At 42.7% G+C, this 20,794-nt stretch overlaps 1 protein-coding gene across 10 annotated transcripts in view; it reads left to right on the top strand.

Annotated features, from left to right (window-relative positions):
* Nucleotides 1-20,794, top strand: part of MSANTD1 (Myb/SANT DNA binding domain containing 1) — a 50,368-nt gene that overhangs the window by 6,405 nt on the left and 23,169 nt on the right. For 3 of the 10 annotated variants that reach the window (XM_083832995.1, XM_083832998.1, XM_083832991.1), the window contains one exon: nucleotides 8,359-8,451. The exons of 2 other annotated variants lie outside the window; for them this stretch is intronic. In XM_083832995.1, the coding sequence (XP_083689121.1) occupies nucleotides 8,359-8,451 (93 nt within the window). Of the gene's footprint in view, nucleotides 1-3,585; nucleotides 3,924-6,932; nucleotides 7,479-7,540; nucleotides 7,948-8,358; nucleotides 8,452-18,267; nucleotides 18,705-20,074; nucleotides 20,334-20,794 lie in introns of those variants that run through there. 5 more of the 10 variants (XM_083832997.1, XM_083832992.1, XM_083832996.1 and 2 more) reach the window with 5 other exon arrangements.

The following is a 20,794-nucleotide window of genomic DNA, read 5'->3' as shown; positions in this document are numbered from 1 at the left end:
AAACAGACTGACCCCTTTTTAGATCAAAATTATGCAGATGCCACCAACGTGTCACTGGGAGTCATCAGACATGAATTTGCATGTCCTGCAGTGCAAGGGAAGTATTGACCGCTTTGTCCACTTGGGGTAATATATTTTGTGCTTCTTAGAAGGCCCAGTCTGAGGGTTTCAGTGCTCTTTATGGCCAGGGTAAAAAGCTCCAAAGAAGACTCGAGCTTGGGCTGTAGCAGCAACTTTTGCCAATTTTAAAATAAATAAAACTAAGTACGGAGGGCTTGCTGTTATCTCTGTCTTCTTTAACATGGTTTGCCTTAAGTGTTTTTTGTCATCAAACCAGTTTGTGTAGTGCTGGGTTATTGCCAAATTTGTCACATAAAGTATTTTTCTTAATGTGACTGTAAGCTAAATTGGTGTCATGATCTTTTTGTTAAGGCAAGCAATAAATTATACCTTGGGATAGATAAATGGTGATAAAATACCATCTATGCTGACAGTGTAGAAAGAATAATGTTGAAATAACTCATAAATACACTGATTGAGTAGGTTCCTCTATAGATTGCGTAGAGCCCTGCCGCTCTCCGGTTCAGTAAGTGTTTGTGAGACTTTTGAATCTGAAAATGGAGAGTATCTCCTAGCCCTGATTCTTTTTTTCTGATGAATCTGTGATCCAGGCCATTTCTTACAGCAGAACAGCCTTTCTGCATAGAGAGGGCATCCCCTTAATTATTTATACTATACATACCAGGTGTGCTGATTATGAAATTTCCCTTGAGGCTCCAGAAGGAAATGAAATCCTAATAAATGCATGAGATAGTGGAACAATGCTAGAATCTCCTGGATGAAAATCAGTCATCTGTGTCAGTGATTCTCCTTACAGTGTCTTTTTTTTTTTTTTATAATAATAAAAAATTACAGAATCTAATCTTCTTAGACTTGTCATCCAAACTATAACAGAGGAGTCAAGAAATTGTCCTTCCAGGGAACTCCAGTGCTTTTGTGGGAAACAGAGAAAAAATAAGGTTAGGGGAATACTTTTCTTATCTCAGAGAGATGTGGAGGTGGGTGTGTTGATGGTGGTGGTGAGTGTGCTCATAATTAGCATTATTGCAGTGTGGTGACTGAAACATGGTCCTAAAACCACCTGGAAAATTCTCCATATCAGAACACAGGCTGAGAAAATCAGAGGTCTCTGTTTTGGAAATATAAGCTCCTCTTGTCTTGGCAAATGGAACAGTTTTATTTGGAAGAGAGAACTGTATTTGTCTGAGACGCTTGTTATCAAGAGTGTATTCAATGAACTCCAAGGGAAGAAGGCCCTTGCCTGCAGACAAAGAGGAGAAATAGCAACGGAAGTAATGGTAGCTTTATAAGAGGAGGAGACTGAACTTGATGTAAGGGACAACAGTGAAAGTGATGGACCAGAGTGAAACAGCTTGCTTAATAGGAAAAAGCACTCGTTTTAACCCAGAGTAATGACTTGACCAGGACAAGCACAATTTTCTTGGCTCCAGCAAACGAAAAAATCTGCTCAATGAAATTTAACTCTAAGGTGTGGAATGCTTCTTTACCATTTTGTAGTTAAAAGGAACAGCTAAAACAGTGAGATACTTGCAGAGAACATGAAGCCAGTAAGAAGACATCATATGAGCACAAGGAAGTGTGTATCTTCTAAGAAAAGTCTTGAGCAGAACTCTCTGAAAAGCTGGTATTGTTACATGGAAGAGCAGAGAGATGTTAGAAGTCAAAAGACATCTTTCAGAAAATGGAGGTCATGTCTGAAGAGCAGAAATAGAAAAGAGCATACATCCTGTCAAGTTAAAAAGGCAAGTTAAACAAGGCCATAAAATCAATTTTGAGGAACAACTTGCCAAACTCTCAGAAACAATAAGAAACCCCTTTCAAACACATGAAGAGTAGGAAGCCTGTCAATCTGTAGGCTTAATAAGTGATTGCAGAGTAATAAGAACACTCAAAGAACATAGGGTTGTTATGGAAGGGCTAAATAAATCTTTGCTTTGCTGTTCATTATAAAGGATCTTAGAGAGAGTTCTCTTCTGGAGCATTTTGGTAGCTGAAAGAGTCTAAAGAACTGTTTTAATTTGAAGTGTCAGCAGAACAGGTTTAGAACAAACTGATAAAATGCATAATGCTATAGATAAAAATAGGTGGTATCCATGGTAGCCACCCAAGAGTCCCAAATGTGGAGTTGTCAAACAGTTTTGTTTGATATGAATTAAATAATTGCTGTGGCAAGTGAAGGTGGCAAATGTGATGTCTAAGGAGCTGTTTACAGTGATGAATCTAACCTTCCTTGGGCAAGTTTATGAAAACTAAAATGAAGACTTGAATTTGTGGAGTAAATATGATATGTTGGGTAAATGTCAAAATGGATTTTGTAGAAGGAAGCTGTCATGAATCTGTGTATTTTGAAGCCCAGCAGCCAATGGGTAGAGGTGATTCAGCTGATAAGGTATAGTTGGACTTGCAAAGTCCCTCACTAATGGCTGTCAAAACCCCAAAGTTCTCAAGGGTAAAATAAAATAAAAGGGAGAACGTTCCTGCAGTTTTGAACTCGTTATGGTTCTAATTGGTTAGAAGTTTAAAAAACAAAAACAAACAAACAAAACAACGAAAAACAACACCAGAGGGCAGGCACTGAATCATCAGTTTTCCAAATGCAGGGAAGTCACTAGCTACAGCAGTCTCTGTCGGTATCTTTACTGTTCAGTTATCTACTAATGTTTTAGAAGAAAAGGAGAAATGACAGGCCTTACCTGCAAGAATATTTCAAGGTAGTCAAAATTAAAACTGTCCATGAAAATGACTGAATATTCCTTTCCATTTTTTCACCCAATCTAGACTACTGCAAAGTAATGCATAAGTGGAAAAGAACTGTACCTATGCATCCACGGAGATGAAACCACTCAGGAAAAATAACTTTGTCATGGTGAATTGTCCTTGGAAAATATCAACTCAATCATTTGTAGTGATCAAGAAGATAAATAGGATGTTAAAGATTTCACAAAAAAAAAAAGTATTAGATTGTGTAAATCCATGATAAACTCAAGTGTTGCACAGTGTGATAACTGCCTTGAATACAGCAGAACCAGAAATGTTACACAGAAGAGCTGGAAGAGTGGTTATAGATACCTGGTGGCTTCTGTACAAGGAGAACTTAAACATAGAATTGGAAAGGATACCTGTGGACACGGTGTTCAGTCCTCTACTGCTGCTGGCACTGCCATACGTTTTCATATATTTCTCAAATGCTGCTACAGAACTGTCTCTTCTGTCTGATTTGAATGCAATAAACTTGTTAAACTCTGCTCATGCTTCAGTAGCTAACTGTGCTGCTCTTGTTTATACCACCTGTAATCACTGGGAGAGAGGAATTAAATCATTCATGGTTAAGTTCTGTTATACAGCAAAATAACTGCTGACAAAATTCCTCATCTAGATATAATCGGGTTCTTTCTTTTGTTATATTAATTTTCTTACAGACTACATTATTTTATTTTCCATGGTAAAAATCAAGTCTGCACAAAGATGACTTGATCATAACTAGTCCACTATCATTTTGAAGTGGAATATAATTTTAATTGAGGATGTCTATTTTAAGTTGGCCAAAATTTGTAACATAATCTATGAAGGAAAAAAAGTTTCTTCATTTTGTCTGCTTGCTGCATGTTATTTTCTTGTTTGCCAGCTTCTCAAAATGTATCACAAAGTAGTGGTAGATGTCTTCAGTGATTCACATAACCATTTTATGTCTGTACTATTAAAATAAACACATTGCAGAGACTCCTCTGGGAGTCAGAGGAACTGTTGAGAAGGCTCAGATCAGTCTCCAGCTGTGAGGCTATGAACATGTCAGAAGACAGGAGCCGAGATACTGCCCTGATCCATGGAGAAGACTTTGTCAGGTTTGGCATTTCATAGAATCATAGAGTTTCTTCCGTAAGCACAGAGATTTATCTCAGGGATCCCCAGTCCCAGAAAAGTCGTCTGTTTAGATCAAATCAAATTTGGAGTTTGATGCATTAGTTTCAGAGGCCAGACTCATCTCCTGATGAACCACCCTATTTTCTATTTTCTGACTAGAGACTGGGGGTGCTGGCTTTCAGCATATTTTAAAACTGAGTAGGTGCTGTGTTTTTTTTGTGTGTTGTTGTTTGTTTGTTTGTTGTTTGTTGTTGTTGTTTTTAGCCTTAATTGGGAGTTTCTGGTCCTTAGGGCTATTGAGGTCTGCAACCAGCACCAGATCTCGTGCATGTGTGAAGCATCTTTGATGACTGAGCTAGACAGAAGTCTAGAGGGGATATTTCTTCAGATTTTGGCTGTATTTCACTACCACAGAATTGACAGTCTCATTGCTGAAATGAACAGATGTCTCACCAAGAACATATCCCCTGAGAGAAGGAGCTTGAGTGTTTGAGGATGTAGGCTGTCGTGAAGGTACAGGCTTATGGCTGTTGTAGCAGTGCAACTCAAGAGTGTAGATATTATTATGTGATCTTTGCTTCACTCTTTGCTTTAGGAGAATGACGGTAGTGGATCTGAGAAAACAGCTAATGCAGTGCCACAGATGAAGAATATTGACTGTGAGATCTGAAAGAGGAGGGAAATAGGCCAAGGATACCTTGTTTAGCATTAAATAAAGGGGCGGTGGTGGTGGTACTATGGTGGTACTATCTATGGGGCTGGATAGTAGGGCCTGCTGGAAGAGCACACAATGTATTGGCATGTTGTATAATTAATTTTTGGATATTTAATTAAATAATGTGGGTAGTGCAAGCAGGATTGGCTAGCATTGCTCTCCAAATGGCAAAAGCAAGGCTAAACTTTGTAAGGCTTCCAAACCATTGCAAATGTTAAAAAGTAATAATAAAAAAAAATGGCTGTAGCAAGTCAGTGAAGATATAGCCCATATGGTATTTCTCCTCTAGCCATCCAGAGCTTGGCTGGAAGGACCATATGTTTGTGTCCTTGTGCTCAGTGTTATTAAAATGTAGGATCCACTTTTTTTTTCTTAGAATAAAAACGATCTCCAAGGAATTTAATCTCTGTACAACTGTGTACTTTTGCCTAATACAAGTTTCCTGAACATTTTCTGATGCTGTAGATTACAGGATATTAAATTCCACCAGCAGGTGTCTTCAGCCTTGTGGGAATCCAGTGAGGAGGTTGTATTCTTTGGTAGAGATTTTTAAATTATCACCTTGTTAAGGTGAGTGGGAAATTCTGTCTAAAAATCACTGGTGTGGAACAATGTAGAATTTTAGCTGTCACTTTCTTATTTTGTGGGAGGAGGTTTAGGGGCGCTTGCTGCTCAATTTAAACGCTGTTGGATAAACTAATGACTATATTGCGGAGGTCAGTATGAAATCTAAGTCAAAATCTTGTGTCAGACTTTCTTTTCCTGGAGGAAAGAGAGCTGAAACCAATTCTGCAGCTCTTATGCACACCTAACTACAAAATTATCTTGACAAATGTCTAAAATGAATTGCAAATATTTCCATTTACCGAGCCTGCTCATTTATCCTTATTTAGAGCAAAATACCCCCTATTTCATCAAAAAGTGTCACTTTTCTACCACATAACTTCTATTTTTATCGTTAGTACATTTCAGTGAGTTTACAATGTGCATGTTTTCTCAAATGGCTTACTCGCAGCTTCTAAATAAGTGCTACTTGTCCTTCCACTTTTTTCAAATACGTGTTTAAAGAATTGGAAGAAACAACAAAATTGAAGAAAAACATGGTCAGAGTATTTAAAAACACAAGTATATACATGCTCTTTAATTACAAACATACTATTTTATACCAATCAAACTTAAAATGAGCTGTTACTTTACAGTGCTAGTTTGTGATAAAAACACATTGGTTAACAGCTACTCTAAAAATTCCTGTAAGAAATCCTTTAGTTAACTTTTTGCAGCAAAACTCTTTTAGTTGGAGGCTGAAGAGGGTGCAGAAAGATAGACTAGGGTAAAACTATAGAAACTTTCAACAGCTTATTGGACTGCAGACTTTTGATCTACTTAACAGTCAGGGAGCTTAGGCTGTTTTTAACCTCATCTTAAACACTTGAAAATTCAGGGTTAAAAGTACTTTGGTGGTGATAGAAGAGATTTTAGTTTGATATTTTGATCCTAAATCATAGGTTAGGACTCTGGTGATTTCAAGAGGGTGATGCTGACTTACAGCATTTGGACATCTGTCCCACCAGGTTTATGCAAGAGAAAAGCCTGAGTTTAATTCAGAATACAAAAACGAGGCATCCGACCTGACTGCCCAGCAGTGTTCCCTTGTTTTAAGAGCACTGCCTTGCCATGCACCCCCTAAAACTTGGTGTGATGTGTCTTAGGCTGTGGTGTGCCCTCTCCTTTCCTTTGACAAAAACTCCAGCTTCACCTCCTCAACGTGCCCAAATCTGCCTGCCTCATGTAGAAGATTTGGCATCCTCGGAGCTCCTGCAGGAGCTGTAGAGCCAAGACTGACTGCCTTAGTCACCGATTTCCATTTGTCAGGCTGTTGGCACTTGAGTCAGCACCTCTATCTTGTCTCCGTGTTGCTGTCTAACAGCTTCCACCCTCCGGACAGTACCCCCTGAGTTCCTGGTGCACCCGTGCTTGTTCCCATTACTTTTCCTTTGAATTCTCTGCACTGGTGCCTGCTAGGGCTCCAGGGTGCCCTTCTCCCCCCAGTTCCCCATGCCAGCTCTCATGCTGCATCCCGCGAGCAGCTCCCACACTGCGAGCTCCGAACCCGGCCGGGGGAGTCAAACCTGCCCTGTTGCTGAGGCCTCGGCTCACAGCCTTGTGCTCGCTGCTTAAGATACAAATAACTGGTGTGGTGGTTTTCGTATAATAAAGTAATGGTTTTAATTCTTCTCTCAGAAGTGGTCGAACTCGGGTTTGGGTCCTCCTTCTCCTAAGGGATATTCAAATCCACCTGTCCCTTCCCAGGCTGTAGGCAACCTCTCAGCCCTTCCTATTGAAGTTGTGCCATGGCGCTGAGAGGATTCGCAGAGCCAGAGAGGAGAAGCAAGTGGGAGCCTGACTGCGGCCTACCGCTAGGGACCTCCCCTGAACGGAGGTGGGGAGCAGGTATCTGGCACCATTCCACGGGCTGCTTACTACACACTTTGCGTTAAAACAGCACTGGATAAAAATCAAAACCGGCCCTGGAGGCATAGTCCAAACCCAGCGCCTCTCTCAGCAGGGAGAGGTTGCAACCAACTTGCCATAGCGGCGGGTGCTGTTTTTATGCCACCCCAACCACTCCCTCTTCCTCCAGCCATGTCTTTAAATGAAAATCGGAGCAGCTGCTCTCTCGAACCGATGCTGGAGACGTGGTGAGGAGCGTTAGCCACGCTCACGACTTCCCAATCTCAAGTGGGCTTCCACGCGCATAAGTGCTAAGAGGTTCAGCTCAGCCAAAATGGTGGGATCTCAGCAAGGAGGAAGAAAACTTGAGGTACCCAAATACCTTCTGTTGCTGAAAAGTCTGTGTTCCTGTGGAGTCTTAGGCACCTTATCAGTTATTTTATTGGAGGAGGGGAGAAGTCACGGCTAATTCTGAATCTTAGACTTGGAAATAATTTCCTGTTATGATGCTCTTTAGGTACCTATGTTGCTTTGAGGATCTTGCCTTAAAGTGAATTAAGAATGTGTTTAATTTTGAGATGTGACTGAAGGACGTGCAAGGTTGACTTCAGATAGAGAGTGTCCAATTCTCTTTTGAAAATTACTTCAGTTTCACAGTCATTTAAAAGCTTTTGAAAATTTTTCTCTTGCTGTCTCTGGGTTCTCCTTGTGTAAATTAGAGATAACAGTACCTCCAGGACCCACCGCATTTACAAAATGATTTGTTATCCTTTGAAGGACAACATGCTGACCATTGAACATTAACTCACTAATGGAAGAGTTTGGCACATCAGAGAAAGGTCAGGAAAAATTATGTCCATTGGTGGATTGGGTGGTGTTGGGATCTATTTTAGAGAGAGAACTTTTGCTGGCAGCAGTAAGATGTGTAGATGATGATGTTTGTTCTATCATTTTGGCTTAAGGTGGGTGGGTAGCTTTCAGCATGCAGGGATGAGGTTGTTGAAGGCTTAAGGCCCTACTCAAGTCATTTGTGGTGGGACTACATAGTATAGGGAATATATTTGTCCACTCTGTTTGAAAGGCTAGTGTTTGCAAACTAAACCGAACCCTCCTCATCTAGACCTTTACAAAATAGCCTTGGCTAAGTGTGGCTGACCTTCCTCCTTGGTTGGTCAGAAGTGTTTTCTTGCTCTGCTCCTCGTTTCCCTCCCCACATGGCACCTTGTTCTGCCAAACTTTCTCTCCCCCAGATACAAAGTTCTGCTGCGGGTCAGTGATCTGCTGCGAGGAGTCCTGCATTGACTTCAAGGCTCATGGAGGATCTTCTGTTCCTAGGACAGCAGGTACTGAAGGTTTTCTTCCATAACATAAAAACCTCCAAGCTATAAATGTGCAGGTGTGCGCTCCTGTTTCCCTGAGCCTGTACCTCTGCTCTGCTCCACCTCTGAAAAGCAGGGCAAAGGAACAGGGGAGAGTATTTTTTTGGGCAATTATTTCCAAGTGTGGAGAAGTTGCTGTGTTGCCTCCTCTTCAGCTGGAGGAGGTCAAGGCTGTCACTGTTGCAGTCCCTTGCAAGGAGTCGCTTCACAGGCTTGTACTTTGCGAGCAGGGGAGTCCACATCCTAATAACTGCTTTCTGTTGTGATTGCTGATTCATGTTTTTATAACGTTTAAGTGACTGGTGTTTTGTCCTTAAACCCCGTTTGCTTCCTTTTGACACACTAGCTCTGAGGTTGCTGCATGACTGGACTGTATCAGAGATGTTAGCTGGTAGAGTGAGTAGTTAAAAACTACTGGCTTTTAACATTTCTTCACGGTCTTGACATTCCAGCATTTTTGTGTCATGTGGTAGACATGCCTTCCTACAGTCCGGTATTGGAACTCAGCCTCTTTGTCTCCCCAACCTTCTATGTGCTAGATTTGCTGACAAGAATATTACTTAGAGATAAAATATTTTCTCGTTTTAGTGATTCTTATGCAAAACTACGCCATGTAGAAGATCAACTTGTGGCACACAAAAATATTTTTGATTTTTGACAGTCTCAGATTTGTCCTAAGATGGTGCAGAGTCTGTAGGGACATGCAACATGCTTCTGAATTTTTGGAGGGAAAATATAATGCTCTTTTGCCTCCTGAGGGCTGTTCTGCATGTAGCATGTTTTCCCTGGGCTGTGCTGTGAGGCAATGGCCCTTTCCTCCTTCAGCTGTCCCCTTCTCTCCTCATCCATGACTTGTTTTCCAGTTAGAAAGCAGCCAGGTAAAATAATATATTTATGTCTAGATGTATATACACTCAAAATGTGTGTGTGTGTATATATGTATATGTTTGTGTGCCCACAAATAAATAGGCAGTGGCACAGATGTTGGCTCTCTGATGATAATTAACGCTAGGCAAATGTAAACTAAAACCTTAATCAGAAATTTACTCACTGTTTTACCATGGTTTCATACAGAGTTGGGCATTTGGGAATGAAAGAGAACTGATTTTGAACATTTCTGTGTGCATTGCAATGTCAATATTATGACCTGTTAGTAAGCTGAAATGAAGCTGATTTTGCTTTCCCATATTGAAACATGTCAAAAGTAGTGGGAAATATCTGAATTATCTTAAAAGTGGAAGTGACTCCAGAAACTTTAAGACCAGTAACTCATAACACCTGCAGTATCTTAAATGCTGAGACAGGAACTTGCATGTGTTGCCTGCCTGCAGCAGTTCTCATTCATGAGATAAAAGCGATGGATGGAGGCAGAGTAGAATAGAGCACAATGTTTATAATATGTTTATAGTAATGAGATGTATGAAATACTCTCCAGATATTCCCAATATTGATCGTGACCAGTCTTACGGATTTTCTTTTACCTCACACCAGAAGAATCTGCAGGAGGAAGCTGAAAATATTTATTTCTGCCAAAGGAAACACTAGTAAGGTTATATCTGATTCTGCTTTCAGGGCTCTGAATTATATTACTGAAAAAACCGTCTGGTTCTGACATTCCTGGGGGTATTTTCTGTTACTTCAAAACCTTTTTTGGACCTTTCTTTTGGCTTTTGTCTCTGGTTAAATGATTCCTTAACCTTACTAGACACTGCAGAAAAAACATGTTAATTTTTTTTTGTCTCGGGGTCTGACATGACCCAGCGTTATGGCTTTTACTCGGGGGCTGGGGGGAGTCTGGACGTCAGCTGTAGTTATCTGATAGCTCTGTACGATACCCAGAGAGGCGCTGTATGGATCAGAGGTCAGGAAAGAAAGGAGCTGCAGATTGGTTGATGAAAGAGTTTGGTTGTTGTGGCAGCAGGTTATAGCAGGGATCAACGTGAGTTATGGTGGCTGCATTTTGGCAGGGCAATGTGGTGTCCTCCAGGTTTCAGGTGACAGTGAAGATCAGAGAGTTAGTCAGGAGTATTTCATGTCACATAGAACAGCTCGTGTCAGACTTGCTGGTTTGCATTCAGAAAGGCAGCATAGTATTTTGGAAAACATTTACTATTGTGTTTTTACTGGACTGGTTTTTACAGATGGAAGAAATAGATGGGGTTTGTGTTTTCCCATGTACCAAGGATGTCCCAAGTCCTCATCTAGGTGCGTGTTGGGTCATCCAGCCACTCCAGCTCGTGTTCAGTGGTCCTGCTGGATGAGCACTTCATTGAAGTTCTTCGTAATATATTCACGAAAAATGATAAAATATTCTCTAAGAGGCCTCAAGGAATGATTAGTTAAATCTTCAATTATTTCCCACTGAGACTTGATGAGAAATCATTTGAAAAGTTAGGCATGAGCTTTAATATAATCTGCCTGTCCAGGTGTCATGAAACATTGGGTGCAGAAAGGGAAGATGTTGCAACTGGAGGAAACCACAACATTTGGATTGAATATTTTAGATTGCTGCCTATTATGCATTTTTGGTCTGCTTGAGAGGCTTCAGCCACCGGAATATTGCTATGGAGCATTAAAGACAGTATGGGGAAAAAGACAGCATAAGCAATATGTTCAAGCATGAAAACCATCACTGTTAGGTTCAAGATGCTGTAAGTTAGAAGAGATGAATATTTTCATTTATACGGCTTGTGAGATGCTGACAAGAAGCTGTCCATGCTTGGCCTGCCCTTAGTTGGGGAGGTTTACAGATCAGGCTGTCGAGCTCTTTTTAAATCCCCAGCAAAATAGGAGCTAAAGACAGTCCAAGTAGTTTTTACTATCCACTTTTACTGCGAGGTGGGGGGAGAAGGAGACTGACTTCCTTAAGTCCTTTTGAGCTGGCTGATTACTTCTAGTAAACAGCTGCACAAGAGTGCCTCCCGTGGGAAATGCGCTATTATTTTTCTGTTTGCACAGTGAATGAAAAACACTGGCCACTTTTATAATTTAAGAGAATGAGATATTGCCTTGTGAGTTGGATTGCTTTTCTCTAAATTGTTTAGTCTTGCATCTCTGCTATCAGATGGTGGTTCGTTACTGTTTTGGTTAAAAGTATCTCTGGCCCTACAGTCATTAAAGCTATTTTATATAACCAAATAATCCCAGCCTTCTGAGCAATTGAAGATTTGCTTAGAAGATGAGGATCCAAAAGAGCTCCTTCTGGCTATGCAGAAATCTGTCAACTGAATGTTTAGGGATGAAACAAAATAAGAATCCCCCAGTGCCATTCACATCTGCCACAGAATCCCTTCGGACAACTTGTCTGCACTTGCGTCTTCAGACTGTATGTCTCCTACATCTGTGCGGTTTTGGGTTCCATACGGTTTAGGTTCCCCTCCCTTGAAACATCTGGGTGAGGCTTCTCATTTGTGCTGGGTGTGAACAACTCCTGTGGAGCCTGGCTGAAAATAGGGAGACTTTGCACTACTGAAAGCTGGCTCTAGCACCTCAGTTTTTTTACTGTTCACAATAGTATTTGGAGTAGCTTTGCTGCCTGGAACGTCATCTGAGTGCTCACTAATCTGATACAGACAACAGCGTCCATTTAGTCCATAATTTAAAGTAATCCTGCTGATTCACTTGCTTGATCTGCTCAGCAGAGGAATGAGTGGTGGTAGGTCCTTCATCACTGCTTTTAGCGGTATCAGCTTTGCTTGCCTCTGCCTCTGAATACCCAAATCACAGTGGGTATTTATATGCAAGCAAATCGTGTTCTTTTTCCCCATGCAGATCTATACTTACTCAAGGCATATCCCCTAGTTTACAACACTGAATACTGTGTTGATTGAAAACCACCAGGGAGGATTTTAAAATCACTGGTGGCGTTGGACAGCTGGTGTAGGAGGTAGAAAACTTTGCATGCAGAAGCGGTTTGTGGGTGTGCGTTTGTTCAGGAGAGTTATGGAAGGAGACAGAATGACGTCCTCAGACTCTAAGCGGTAAGACTGGCCAGAATACTCCTGGGTGCAACTGCTAGAAAATATTTCTTTGATCCATGGGCTGATGGGTTTGCTGGCAGCATTTCACTGAGGCCAAGGGAGGAAGTGAGTGCGCCGTCCTTTGTTTAGTGATAGCTGAAACAATAGAAGCTGATACACAAATCGGAGGAGCATGTTAAGGCTGGAATATAAACTGAGCCCTGGTGACTGGAGAGTGATTGGAATGGAGCCGTATGTGGTAAAGAGCAGAGAGCCACAAAGAAGGAAAACAGCTGGAAAAAGCCAGGAGTCAATGGGGAACATGCAAGCAATAGCAGTCCAGGCTTACGGAGAAGGCAGCAAGAGGAGGCGTGGTGTCCCTGGGCAGAAGGTTGGCTGGAGGGCACGGTTGGGTGCAAAAGGGTGACGTGACTGCTCCAGGATGTCCAGGGAGTGAGACTGGAATGCCCCAGAGAAAATATCTGACTGATTTTAATGTATTCTCCTAATGGAGCTGCTCATAAGACTCTAAACACTGGTAAGCTGCTTAAAAGGGCCATCACATGCGTATTGTGATAAATATTTCTGCATTGAGATGTCTCATCATCCTGCCTATCACGCGATGTCAGAGCTAGTATTTAAGTTCCCAGTATTGTGTTTGTCTTGGAGATGCTTCTCATTGTGTTGGGAGCTGAAGAATTTGCATAGATCATCTGAAATAAGGCAGAAGTCACCCCTGGGGGAGGCATTTGCAAATGCAGGCCGTACAGGGCTGACTTCACAGGCCATGTGGCTGCATGTCCTGTGGGATGACATGGAAAGACGTGCTCCTGCTGGAAACCCCGGGTGTTTCCACCAGGCATAGCAGCTTCTCCATGTAGCTCCTTGACGGGGAGCTAAAATCTCCTGAAACAGAGCGCAGTGCTGGGCATAAAGTCAAGGCCTTCCCAAGACGCGTCCAGTTGGGGCCCTTGAAATCCAGATGCATTCCCCGTGCCAGGACAGCACGAGATTTTGAGATGACTGGCACTGCTTGTTGGTCTGTCCCAGGAATGGCAGCTAACTCTTGTGAGATCTCCGCTTCCACTAGCAGCCACCTCAGCCAACAAGCTCTTTGGCTATCACGGTGGTGCTGGTGAGTTTGGTTTTACTTATCTTTTTGGCAGCTCTTGGATCAGGATGTATTTTATGAGTATTGTCTGAGCTTTATGGGTTGAAACATTTTCCTAGGATTTCCATTCCTGAAGCTGCCTTGCAATAATACCCAAAACACCACTTACATTTTAGCATTTAAATCTTTTATGAGCTGATATGGAAATCTCCTGTGCCCTAAATATTTTATCTGAAAGATTTTATTTTTTATTTTTTAATCCCGTAAACCTTCCTCTGCAGGGCTGGGTAGCTGAGCAAAACTTTGCGAGGGGAAAATAACTATGGATAGCCCGCGGTCCCCAAGCAGCAACACAGGAGAGCTGGAGACACTCCTGTGTTCCTCAACTTGGCATACATCTGTGATTTTATGCTTTTTATTTTCAGAACCTGGGGCTGAGATCCTCCCTGTGCTCCGCTCCCATCGCAGGCTTTGGCAGGGAGTCAGGAGGACGGCGAGGGGATGCAGACGGCAGCTAGGTGGATGCAGCAGGCTGCCAAGCCGGTAGCAAGCCCTGAGCAGCGAGGCTGGGCTTCTGGCAGGAGATTGCCAGCAACTTGCTCTGCAGTTTCTCCAAGGCCAGTGGTTGCTGGAAAAGGGCCCAAACCGCCCTCCTGTCTGGAAGAGCAGCAAGCTAGAACCCATTTATTCAACAGAGCTGTAGTGCTCGCGACCAAAAGCCTGCTTAGCTGGAATCCTGTGCAAGTCCCAAACGCACTTGGCCAAGTCTCATCTGTTTGAAGGCGGGGGATGAGCATCTCTCTAAGGGACTGATAACCTCCCAAAGTATTTATTTAACTATTGCTGCCTTTTGTGCTTGTTAACAAGGGATTACAACTGTAGCATTAAGTCTTGCTGGGGCAGATAAGAGGCTGTGGGCAGCAGAGCCACGATCAAACCTACTGCCATTGTCTGCTTTTTCATGGCGTGGCTGCTCTTCCGCTGAGCTGCAGAAATGTCACTCAGCACAAGGCAGAGGACAGACTTCTGTGTAACAGGGCTTTTTTTTTTTCTTTTTCTTTTTCTCCCCTCTGAAAAACATCTCAGATCAAAACTGAGGTAGATTAAGGTCTACGTCTAAGTTGAACTGTTTAGAACAAGTTTTCATAGGAATTTACTTCTGAAATAAAAATATTTGCATAGTATTTTAGGAGCAGTTTTTAATGCACTAGACAGTTGCCAGCACGTAGCTTGCTAAAATGTGCTAGAAACCAAACATGGTCCGGAGGGCTTATTGACTAACCCTTGCATATAAGAAGGACCAACATCTTTTCTTTCAAGGGAGATTCAGGAAATTGGGAACTATGTGATTTTATTCTTTGTAATCTGATTTGTTGCTTCCTTTTCAGAAAAGGAGCGTGTCTGTTACTACATATTGCAGGATTGCTCCATATGCTAAGAACTTGCAAATGGTTTCTTAAGAGTAAGCAAACCTTGGAAATGCTCTGCTTGCTATAAATTGAACTGGGAGTATGACACACACACAGAACTGATGTCTTTGCTCCCTGTACTATATAACTAAATTTTAAAGAATATTGTCTGTCTCTCCTTCTATGCATGAAAATTTAGGAACATGCATGACTGTTAATCCATCTCGTCTGGCATCTGCCTCTGTATGTTGTCAGTGACAGGTATTTTGGGAGTAGTTGTTTTTAGTATACAACCTGGACATTTTTCCAGGTTGTGTACTATGTGTGTATATATATATATATACAGTTGTACACTGTGTGTGTGTGTGTATATATATATATATATGGGAATTTTTTCCCTTATAGAGTCTGAAATGTGTTTGTGTCCCTGCTAAACTTTAAAAAGAAAACAAAATTTTAGTAATGTAATTTTTCATCTAATTACTACCAACATACCATGGTTTCCCCAAGCAGTGAGATCCTTGGGTTCCCTTCAGTCTATGAGTTGTTTCTTTTAAATCTCCACGTAATTCCAGTTCTCCCCCTTGTCTGTGCTAATGCTTCCTGGTCTGACTGGTCTCACCGCAAAAGCCCTGCTGAAGCCCCATTTCCCACCTTCTCTGTGTTCACCTCTGTTGCCTCGCTCCATCCTTCTGTCTCTGACTGAAGATCGGTGCAAAGCTGGCTTCCATGGTTACAACTAAAATAGGCAAAGGAGATTATTTTTGGTCAGAATCTGCCAGTTCAGCAAGATCAAAATGTTTTTGGGAAATGTTCTGATTGCAGAGAAATTCAAACGAGATGTGGCCTATCAAAACAAAATCAGAGACCTCTCCAGCTTCCTCCTCATCCCCTGTACCTTCTCAGACCATGATCCTGCCGGACTGCCATCAGGGAAACCTGCCACACAGACCCATAGCAAGGCATTTGCTTTGAAATGTTCATTTTTCCTGTTCTTCTGTTGTAAGTTTTAAATCATCAAAGTCTGCTCTGTGAAGCAGGCTTGCATTCCTCAGCCCTGTATGCCTTCCCCTCAGCCAGCTTTCTCCATTTCTGTTGTCTGACTTCTTTGCGGGCGTTAAACATTTATTTCAGATGTACGTAAAAGCTATTCAACCATGTGGTGGCCTTTGCTCTGTAACAGACTGCTCTCACTTGTCCCTCCTCGTCTATCCTGTTCCTACTCTTTTGTTTCCCTTGTGGTGTGTCCTAGTTAGCTTGTAGACCCTCTGGTGAAAGGGACTGTGAAACATGTACTGTAATTCCTCAGTCTGAATAAATTATTTTTGTCTTCGTAACGTGACCCCATGAAGTTTGGATAGCTTTTTGCTTCCTTCACAAACAGCATCATGTTGTTCCCCTATTAAACTTCCTTGACAGGTATTAGGACAGCATAAGCTGTGGTTTGTGTGTAGCTTTACAACACTGACCTAATGGCTTTGTGTTCACAAGCCTCATGTTTTTCTTAAGGTTCTGATCCCTTACAAACCCACATGACTCCATAACCCAAGGTGACCATAACCCAAGGCCTGAGTGAAGGGAGCATGGACCTCGTGAGATCCCAAACCTCACACAGCTGCCTGCAAGGCTCTTCCCTACCTGGTTTCCAGCACTCTCCAGAGCAATGGCTTTCCTTCCATGGACCTGCTGTTTTAATGGAGGTGAAAAGAAGGTAGTTTATCCTCCGTGATCACCTGTCCCTGCCTGTCCCCTCTGGCCAAGCTTGGCAGAAGCAGTGGAAGAGCATTTCTTCTCTCGTTACATTTATCCCTTTCTGCAAATTGTGGTGTGCAGTGATCAGAGACACTAAGGACATAATTTTCAGTAAGCATCTCTAAAGATGGGCATTTTAGCCCTGAGAATGGCAAAATGTGGGGAGGCGTCACCCTCCCAACATGTGCAGACAGCTCTTTTTGAGCTTAAAATGCAGTATCCTACTGCAATGCAAACACCAAATGCCTTTGTTTTTAAACAGATGCGTACTTTTATACCCTTTTAAACAGTTATCGTGTGTGTCTGCACTGAAGTAACCAGAGGATGAACATATGCTCTGCAGTGACCATCCTGCTTCAAGGTTTTGTTATTGCCTATGTGTGTTGCTCTCCTGCTGGCCCGGACTGGAGGGTTGCATGGAGCAGGGACGAGCCTGTGCCTTGGGCAACCTTGCTTTCAGTAGGGTGCAAACAGATTCAATCCATTTCTGATGGCCTTTTACAGCGATCTTCTCCATCCAACATCACTGCTCAGAGGCTCTGAGCCTAAATGGCCTGAAATGGTGTTTTCTTCCAGTGGTGCTAAAACCGGGACCAGTCTTGGCCAAGGACTTACGTGAACCCAAAGAAATGTACTTCCATTTCTGAAACCCAGATAGGCAGCTACCTTTGTCAGCACCTCTGTAGAGGCAGCCATCCATCTGGATTTCAGAAATAAGTTGTAGAAATGTCTTGGGCTGTAATGGAATAAATTCTTACTTGCCACGGGGTGCTGCCTGACTTCTGCTACCACAATCCCTAACAGCAGGATCAGACACGCTCTTGTGTAATCACTGTTTAATGACTTAGAATTTGTGGGTTGAGCCCTGGTAATTGACTGACTATAACTGTTACCTCCCCGCAAATGCAAGGGAAAAAACCCTTACCCCAGAACTTGGCGAAAGGAAGTTTTATTTGGCATGCATTAGTCCACACTTGCAAAGCTGAAGGCTGTATGTGCAGTCAGTTAGCACAGATCACTTGAAGTATAGTCAACAGATATGTTAGGATTAGAGGAGTTTGTCTGATCTCTGTGATAGAAACATCTATAGGAGAACTTCATTAGATCTATATCTGCAAATTAGAAACCCTTCTGCCTGCTTGCGGTTTGTTAATGTGGTGGTAAAATTATCTAAGATTTGAGAGGTCTGGCTAAGAGGTTTATTCTAACTAGAAGAACGATGCTTTTGACCAAGAGTTAGCAGTCTGTGATTGTTTGCAGCCCCTACTTCTGAGCTAAGATACTACTGGAAGTGCTGCTCCTACAGGCTCTACCAAGAGCCACCTCTCCGTATCGTCACAAGTCCGCTGTTTGATTTCTTCTTAGCATTGTGGCAATCAGCTAGCTACTTGAGTCCATCCCTCCCAGGGATGGATACCTGGCTTTGTTCACACTGGAAAGATTGTTCTTCCTCACCTCTTCCTTTTTTTTTTTTTTTTTCTGAAACGCTTTTGTGATCACTTGGCAGAAAACAGTGGAGCAGAGGGGGGAGATGGTGGCTGAGTGCTCTCACACTAGGATCACAGTTAACAAAGCTTCTGTCTGACCTGTCACAGATTGTACTTGCACCTTTACGCTTGGAGTCCCAATATTCTCCAACGTTGTCTTTTAGATCACCATGAAAGGTGGGAGAGCTGTGAGAGCTATTATTCAAGCTAATATATAATAATTGCGAAAAAGGTAGGGTGTTTAGAGAGATGATATAAAGCACAGGTTTGTGAGAGGATCATTAAATTCATGCTCTGCTGAGTTCTTAGGAACAGGAGTGTGTTGAAAGGAGGGGCATGAGGGACATCCTCAAGTCCACTGAGGTGGGCGTTTGTAGGAATATCTTCTAGACTTGTCAGTGCAGCACCCATCAGAGGAGGGACTGGGCTGAGCAGGAGAGTAAAGAAAGCTTTCTCCTACAGATGGAAATTATCTACAGAGGAGTACTCAGGAACTCCAGTACGTATTTCAGTGGCTTCCAAGAGGAAATACATCCTTACTGAGGAGAACAGTAACAGCTTCAGCTGTTTGTAGGGCACTTAAAGCCAGGCTGGTCCTCAGTCCCCAGGAGGCTGATGCTGGAGGACTCTGCCATCAGCGGAGACGTCCAGGTGGGGCACGTGAGGGGTGCTGGCGCTCGGTGCGTCTCTGCCTTGGGTTTGGCGGAGGTGCAGCTCATCCTGCCAGCAGTTTTCTGCATTTGGTGACCAGCCAATCTTGAGGTAGATGACTAATCTTACCTGGCTGGTGGGTTAAACTTGCTAGTGGAGCTTCTCCTCCAAATCCCTCAGTTCTGGGGAGGGAGAGAGCTCTCCCCCCATCACAGGGGTCTCTTCTCCCAGATGTTTGCCTGTCCTGCCTTGGGGCTCCTCCTGACTTGGTGGTCAGGATAGGAGGTTAGCATCTCCCAGGGATCGTGCAGATCTGCAGAACATCAGCAGGCAGGCACAGTCTGGAGAGGTATTTTTTCTCCTCCTGGCTCTGGTGAGGCCTGTAGGGATGATTTTGGGGATAAAAAAAGATAAAAATAAAGCTTTTCTTGCTTTCAGCTTCACATATGCAAGCAGCCACTTTATCAACCCCTCAACATGTGTGCTTCGGCGAGGCAGAGGAGGCATGCAGAGTCTCTATAATTAATATCAATGACTTTCTCAGAGGAGGGGGTAAAAACTTGAGTCCTGGAAACTTAGATCCCCTTCTGGTGCTGAGGGGAGGGGAATAAGGGAGGCATTATTAGAAAGCATTTCTTTTATTTAACAAATGTTAAATAGCACTATGCCACTATATCAATCTGTCAATTACCGTAATAGGAACCAGCATATAGAGAAGCAGGAGATGCTTGTTGGAGAGGGCAACGGCGGCCTCATTTCTGCAGGGTTTGGGGGCCGGGCACGGCCCTGGCAGACGGGGAGGTGTGGAAGGAGCAGTCGCACATGTGCTGGGCACATGGGGCTGAGAAGAGGAATGTTTGTGGACCATCACGGGAAGAACTCGTTGCAGATGGGCAGGTTCTCTCCCACCCTGTCCTGGTGGTTGTGCTAGAAACTGGATTTGAAAAAATCTTTAAAGCAGAGACCGTGCATATCTTTATTTTTTCCTTCCCAATATGTATAACATGCTATAGGTTTCAGCAGTGTTAATTGATGTTTTTGGAATCCATGGGGTTTAAAAGCTAGAGGGGGCAAACAAAACTAGATTACTAAAGGCTGAAAAGCAACCAGGTCTTTGCAAATAGTGTACAACGGTCCCAAACCAGACCCAGCTCTGTAACAAGAAGCCGGCGGTGTTTCTCTCTCAGACACCCTATTTCTTCCTTAAACTTGTCCTGGTGATCCCCTGCCGCTGGCTGCAGACGCAGTCAACAGAATTTGGTGTGTTTTTATTAATATAGATGCATGGAGCCCAAGGTTAAGTGATGGGAATTTCAAAACAAAACAATAAATTAATAAAATGAACGTGTCACCAGCTGATCCTCTTCTGACCACCATCTGTCCCCCGATCATGTGATGTCTCCCAGCTGGCCACCCAAGAGACAAACCATGCAAGATCATCCACACAACATATGCTGCTATTTACACATTTTTAAAGGTAATAGTTGCTAGGCTGTCATATTACTAGTTAAAAGTAGTTATTTGGAAGCTAGGGTTTTTTTTTTTTTCCTTTTTTCTTTCTTCTTTTTTTTTTTTTTTCTTTTTGAGGAAGCCAGTGACTCAGCAGGTATATTTCTAACGGAGACTTGTTCAGGGTTGGATCAGTGGAAGTTCCCGTGTACAGTGAACTGTACACAGTTCCCCCCCACACCTTGTTCTGTGGTATGCTTTTGTGCCTTTTTGTGATAAACAGCAGAATAAATAAAAAGGAAAGGCAACGATACTACAAATTTTATCGGTGTACCTTTTAGGAACATTATGTGCTCTCCTTGCCATCTCCAGGATGCAAACCAAGCTGTGCATTTTTAAACTATTGTTAAGATCAAGGATGTGGTTATGAGAAGACTTACAATTTATAGGATACTTAAGCATTAAGGATTGAGGCACAGAACATTTCCT

Source organism: Anser anser, assembly GCF_964211835.1.
Source record: "Anser anser genome assembly, chromosome: 4".
Taxonomy (NCBI): domain Eukaryota; kingdom Metazoa; phylum Chordata; class Aves; order Anseriformes; family Anatidae; genus Anser; species Anser anser.
This window is presented reverse-complemented; position numbering and strand designations above follow the sequence as displayed.